A 6,491-nucleotide genomic window follows, 5' to 3' on the forward strand; every position below is an offset into this window, starting at 1 on the left:
TTCCACTTGACTAGCGCAGTGATTTACATTAAAAGGTTAATACCGGGCAGGGGCGTAATTTGCTATAGGGCAGGGAGGGGGGGGGACTGCCCCCCAGACCCCAGTTCCCCCCCCCAGCTTGATGTTTGGCCCCCCCAGCTGGAATTTTGCGTCTTCGAAACTCTCGTCGAAACTAAGATATGCCTACAGAATTCAAGCATCCACAGAAACAGATCGGTTTTCTTTAGCATACCTTTGCCTTTATGATAAGATTGAAAGACGAAAGCCTTTTTAGATAGAGTATAGTCAGCATGTCTATGATTTTCGAAGCACATTTTGTTGTCCGTTCCAAAAGGAAAAGGGCTAGTGACAGCCTTGGCCAGGGGCGTTTCTAAGGAGGGACTCCCCCCTAAAGGTCCTGAGAAGGGACGTTTGTCGGGCGAAGCCCGAAGCTCCTGAAAATGCTGCTTCAGACCATCCAATTATTTTGCCTATTGGCAAATAAGCAATAAAACAAAAATGACAATATTCTTGAACTGAATTTATAAAAACGTTGACCCTTTGTGGCAAAATATTACAGTTATATTATCGAAGTTTTCGCCATTTCGCAGCAGAAATCTTTGTTTTCATACCATTTTCTTGCCATTGTTAAAGAGAAACTTTAAATGATCCAAGCTTTTTTTTTTATAGAAATTCGTCGGTGCAATGTCAATTTTTGTCGGCACACTTTCGTCGTCCCCACCGCTAAAGGAAAATTGCTAGCAACACCCCTGGCCCTGGCTACAACTAGAAGTATTTGAGAAAGGAGTATAATTTTATTTGCCAACCGAGCGTCAATCCCCCTCCCCTGATATCCCGGATCTGCCACTGTTTCTAAGTTGTAAATATAATAGAAAATTCATTTTTTTTGTGGGGAATTTGCATAATTTTCTGCAATGACGTGGAAATTTTTTTTGAAGTTTGCCCCCCCCCCCAGAATTTTTCTGAAATTACGCCCCTGATGCCGGGCTTCCAAACTATGGGGGGGGGGTGAATGAATATTTTTATCAACTTTTAGCTTTTAGTATTTATATACTTTTAATATTTTTATACTTTTAGCTGATGATGGAGTGGCGTTATCAGCCATTGCGCAGATATCCGTAGAGCTGTCAAAATCGATGACCGATAAAGATCCCTTAGGAACCGAAGTTGAACTTTCCGTTGTTGAAGATATGATCAAAGTGAATGCAGAAATAATAGAAAAAGTTAAAGATATGGCTTCGTTGAGTGAATCAGAGCAGTTAACCCTTTTACCGGAACAAGATTACCCATTACAGCCTGTAAAGACAAACTTCAACAAAAACATCAGTGCAAGTGAACAATCTCTTAGTGACACAAGAAAGTCAAACGTTAGTGTGTCGGAGAACAACGAAGAGCTACTTACAAAGTGCCTGGCCTTGATAGGTGTTGCGTATGATTTAATTGGTGCTGGCCGAGCAAAGTTTCGCTTTGACAGTGCCTCGGGCAATAAAATAAAAACTCTCGCCATCGATACTGCCAGTACATGTGAATTTGTAGGTGAAAGCTTAAAAGAACTTGAAGTTTTGTCAGCAGCTGTAATCGAAGCTGAAACTCACAAGAGCATGACTTTCGGAAATCTGCCTCTTGATTGTCACGTCGATCATGATCCTAGAAAGCGACCATTCCCACTTAAAGAGCATCAGAAACGCTATTTACTTACAATGAGTCCTAACCAGCCGTATCTAGCAGCTTTTCCGGAGCAGAAAAACGCATCGATAGGCAGCAGACATCAGAAGAGAATGAACGTTGGTTGGTACAAAAAGTACAGGTACCTTGAGCATAGTGTCAGCAAGGACCGAATCTATTGCTTTGCATGCATGTTGTTTCCTTCTGGACCAAAACGCGAAAAGCCAGAAGATACGTGGGTTAAAAGTGGACTGTGTTCTTAGACCAAGATGATGAGTACAGGGGCTGAGAACCCTGGCAAGCTGAAGGAACATTTTGAAAGCGCCGCTCATCAGTCAGCAGTCACTGATATGGCGGTTTATAGCAAACTCGAATTTGGAATTGAAAAAATTTTTGATGAACAGACTAAGGCCTTGAAAAGGCAACAAGAAAAGGAAACAATTGAAAACCGACGAGGGGTGAAGGCCCTAATGGGCATAGTAAAGACACTGAGAAAAAAACAGATAGCCCCTCGTGGTGCGGCTGATGACAATGATGGAAACTTTCGTCAAATTGTTAACCTAGTTGCTCGCTGTGATCCACATTTCAGTTATTGGTTGCGTGAAAGAACAATGAAGAAGAACACGGTAAACTACCCTAGCTGTGTCTTGCAAAACCAATTCCTTGAGGTACTGGGTAACGAAATTAAGGGCATGATTGTAACCACTGTGAATACTAATGGCGCATATTCAAATATCGCAGATACCGCGCCGGACTGTACAGACGAAGAAAGACTTGTCATTTGCATTAGGTTTGCTGGTTCTGCTGGCACCATCCAAGAAAGACTTTTTGCCATTGTACCAGTTGAATCAAAAAAGGGGAAAGAAACTGCCGATAAAATTCTAGAAGTCTTAGAAAAGGCAGGAGTAAGCAAAGAGGCGCTCATGTACCAAAGCTATGATTATGCGAGCAACATGTCTGGTGTTCGTCAGGGGGTCCAGGCACATATATCAGCCGAAGTGGGAAGGGAAGTACGCTATATTTGCTGCATGGCTCATAGAGAAAATCTTATTGTGAAACTTGTCTGCAGTAGCATTTCCATAGTCCGAAAAATGCTTGAAATCATGCAGGAGCTCTATGTCTTCTTTACTGGTGGAACGAAGCGAGTTATAGCTTACAAACGAGCACTTGAGAGAGCTGAGTCGATGCTCGAGCTAAGAAATCTGTCAATGACAAGATGGACGTCCAAACCCGAGAGCTTGACAGCGTTGTGGGCCAGCTTTGACACCATTGTTGAAGTCCTTGAAGAGCTAATAGAACAAGACGAGGACAAAATAATAAATGAAAAGCTCGAGCTCTTCATCACCACATTACTTGCTTCGATTTTATTGTTACACTTATGTTCATGCGCCAAGTCATGTTCAGGACGAAGGTTCTTGCAGAAAAGCTGCAGGATGAACAGCTCGATCTTATGACTGCAAATACAAAACTCTGGTCAACACGTGACATCTTAGATACTCTCCTCCTAGATACGGCTCAGATAGAGAAGCATATTGAGGCAACAAAAGCAGCAGCAGAAAAATTTGTTTCAATAGCCGAAGACGAGTTCCGACTTAATCACCGTCCTCGACGTCCACCTTCTCGTTATTCAGAGGTGATTCCTAATTCTGGAGCCGACATGTCAGATGACTGGATATCGTTTTATATTAAGGAGCTCTGCGGTATCCTCAGAAGCCTTGTGAACGGCTTGGAAGATTCAATCCATGACAACTCCTCTTTTCTAGACCAAGCGTACCAGTGTCTATTGGGAAAAATGGACGACAGCTATGAAAGCCTTTCGGACGTAGCAAAGCTGTTTCCGGGAAGAGGCCTAGATCCCGCGGAGCTCGTATTAGAGCTTAAGGCCTTCAAATGCTTTTTGACCAGGACTGAGGTCAAAAGCAGTAAAGACATGGATCGGACCGTTTTCGAGGCTCTATTTAAAGAAATTTATGCTGTCAAGACAATATTCCCAACTCTCTGGTCAGTTTACCAGTGGATCGCAACAGCGCCACCAACTGCAGCAACGGCAGAAAGGAGTTTCAGCAAACTGAAATTGGTTATGAAACGTTTACGTGCAACAATGGATCACGACCGTTTGGATCATCTCTTCATGATGTGCTACGAGACTGACGTTTCTGACGAGCTAAAACTTGACAAATTGCTAGAAGTCAGGTTGCCTCCCAAGCCAAGACGGTTGGCTTTTTAATTCAAGTTAAGTTTTTTTTTTATTCTGACTCTTTTTATATATACTAATTGAAATTCTAAATTTCTTACTTTGGCTTATATAAATCCTAATATCATCATACCTCTCCTCATCAACTGCTTTATTCCACAAGAAAAGAGCAAAATCGTTCGCTATATCAGAGGATAGTAGCCTATAGCCTATTAAAGATGTGCCTCTTGGGGCAGATCGGGCTCGATTAATTCAGGAAAACCGTTGGAGTTCCTATGATAGCGATTCGGCATTAACACAAAGCACAATAAATTAAACTCAAGTTTTTTTTTTTATTAACAAAATAAAAAAAAGTCGGTAAAAATGACCAGCCAGTCGGTAAAATCTATTGGCTCCCATATTTTATGTAAGATTACATAAAATATTTTTTGTTGCCAAGATAAAATAGGTATAGACTTGTCTTTATGCATTTTCTGAAGCCTAAGGAAGGGAGATATGGAAGAGGTAAAGGTAGAAGCTTGAAAACACTTTCCATGGAGATATTTTAAGCTATGAATTCAATTGAAGGAGCTTAAATTACCTGTCTTAAACAAAAAACTTTGTAAAAGCTGATAATTGGCGTTATTGAGAAGAAAGCATATTAAGAGAACAATTCTTACTTCATAATATGCAAAATTATTGTGGTTACAAATTTTGACAGCAGATACACTATGCTTTAGCATCCTTTCTCCCTAATATTCCAATATATAGGCCTAGCCCAAATTAAATATTTCCTGTTAGCTTTTCTGTTTCTTGATTTTGGCAGAGTTAGTTCAGTTATGGGTACACGGGTTTAAACAAGAGTGATGCTAATAACTTAAAGTAAATATGAAAATTTTTAAGAGTTGTCAATTGTGTTTTTTTTCAATTTGTTCTAAAAAAATCAATGCCTCTTAATAATATAACTTCAACAAAATGGAATTATAATCAGATAGTAAGTTTTTAACCAATATTCTAGTGCTTTTCTATAGCCAAAAGAAAGAGAAAGGGGTATTATCTTATAGGGTCCATTTAGTTTCCAAGTAAAGCAACCATTATATTTTGAAAGAACATAAAAAAGGCATTGAGTGATATGTTCCATAGCTCAGTTATAAAAATATCTCTAAATTCACCGTAAGACCCACCTCCCCTTTTCTAAATAGGTACCACCCTTTGATTTTACAATAGTCATATAAAATATACCTTTTTCATTTCAGAATGATTTTTTATTATTTTTTTATATTTTCAGACATTTGAAAATTAAAAAGAACTGCAAAAGAAGAGAAAATTAAAACTCACAATCCAGGTGTCTATATAACCCTCTTACCATCAGTCTTCAGAGTTAAACTGAACATACACGCTTTCAAATAAAATTCTTTACCACAAGTCTCAAGAGAATATGAAATAAAATGGAATAATCTTATGAGCATTATGCTTTTACTAACATAGGAAAAAAACTATATTTCCATGATCTTTGTCTGGTTTTTGATGGTTAGACATTATTTGGGACAGAAATTTTGGAAAGTAATGAATAATTACAAGCCATCCCTATGTCAAGTAAAGTAAAAGTGATAGTCACTAGGGGTAGATAGTGGCTAGTAATAAATCCTTAGGGATGGCTACCAAGGGCAAAAAATTATTTTCAGACAACAAATTTTTTTGGGGTGGGAAATAGAGATTTTAGGAGGAAATCCCTGGAAATTTGTGGATTGCATTTCGTGCCAAAATCTGCTGACAAATTTTATAAGGCCATGAAAACTGCCAATTACAACTTCTACCATACTACACAGCTTTTGGCAAGTCTGGGTAACAAGTTACAGAAAATATGTTTAGAGTCTTAGCTTAAAAAAAAAAAATTCACATGAATTACATCATATTTATCAACAAATTTCAAGAACATACATAATAATTTTCTTGGTAGTGGCATTATAAGTCTTTTTGCTAAAGATGTTTTATGTAGTTTCATAATGCCAAGAAGACAATTGAATAAGTAGCAAGAAATAGACAGTTAGAATATTTGCAACAACAACAGTTACAATGAGGCAAAATCGAAAATTAAGAACAAAGAAATATCTGGTTAGAATTTAAATGGCAGCAAGAATTACAAGCTATAGTGAGAATAAGAACTTGTCAAAAGTATTTTGGAAAATTGGTATCCTGGGATTTTCTGGCCTGCAAAAACAATATAAATAGATCTCAAGTTTGAGAAAATTTGTTCAGAGCTTTAATTTTGGAAATAAATTCATATGATTGAGGTAATGTTTATGAGTATATTTCAAAAGAATTAATTTTTAAAAAAATTTCCAAAAGGAAGTTTTTCAAAGAAAAGTATAGGACATACTACACTTAAGATCAGAAGAAATAGAAATGTACAATAGGGTAAAGGTACCAATGATTTGACAGTGCAATTTAGGAACCCTTGTCAAAACTTTCCTTCAAAACGAAATAACTCTGCTTAGCCTTGACTTGGAGCACAATCTCTTGAAGCCGTTTTTGCATTTCAACAATAGAAAACGTTGACGCAATACCCGGTACACCCAGATAAAAAAGAAAATTTAATTCAGTGAGTTTCCTGTTTTCAACAAGAAAGGAGCTCCCAACAATTTTTCAGGTA

At 38.1% G+C, this 6,491-nt stretch overlaps 1 protein-coding gene across 1 annotated transcript; it reads left to right on the forward strand.

The window, feature by feature from the left end:
• Positions 1–1,934: 1,934 nt before the first annotated feature.
• LOC148947755 (zinc finger MYM-type protein 1-like) lies at positions 1,935–3,119 on the forward strand. The gene has a single exon (XM_089095997.1). The coding sequence runs from the start codon at positions 1,935–1,937 to the stop codon at positions 3,117–3,119; it is 1,185 nt and encodes a 394-aa protein (XP_088952123.1).
• Positions 3,120–6,491: the final 3,372 nt, after the last annotated feature.

The sequence above is a fragment of the Artemia sp. Qi Xiang Cuo genome, chromosome 10 (assembly GCF_049724085.1).
Source record: "Artemia sp. Qi Xiang Cuo chromosome 10, ASM4972408v1, whole genome shotgun sequence".
Lineage (NCBI taxonomy): Eukaryota > Metazoa > Arthropoda > Branchiopoda > Anostraca > Artemiidae > Artemia > Artemia sp. Qi Xiang Cuo.

Bases quoted from the DNA above. Each gene is read 5' to 3' on its own strand.
- LOC148947755 (XM_089095997.1), top strand. From the start codon at position 1,935: ATGATGAGTACAGGGGCTGAGAACCCTGGCAAGCTGAAGGAACATTTT.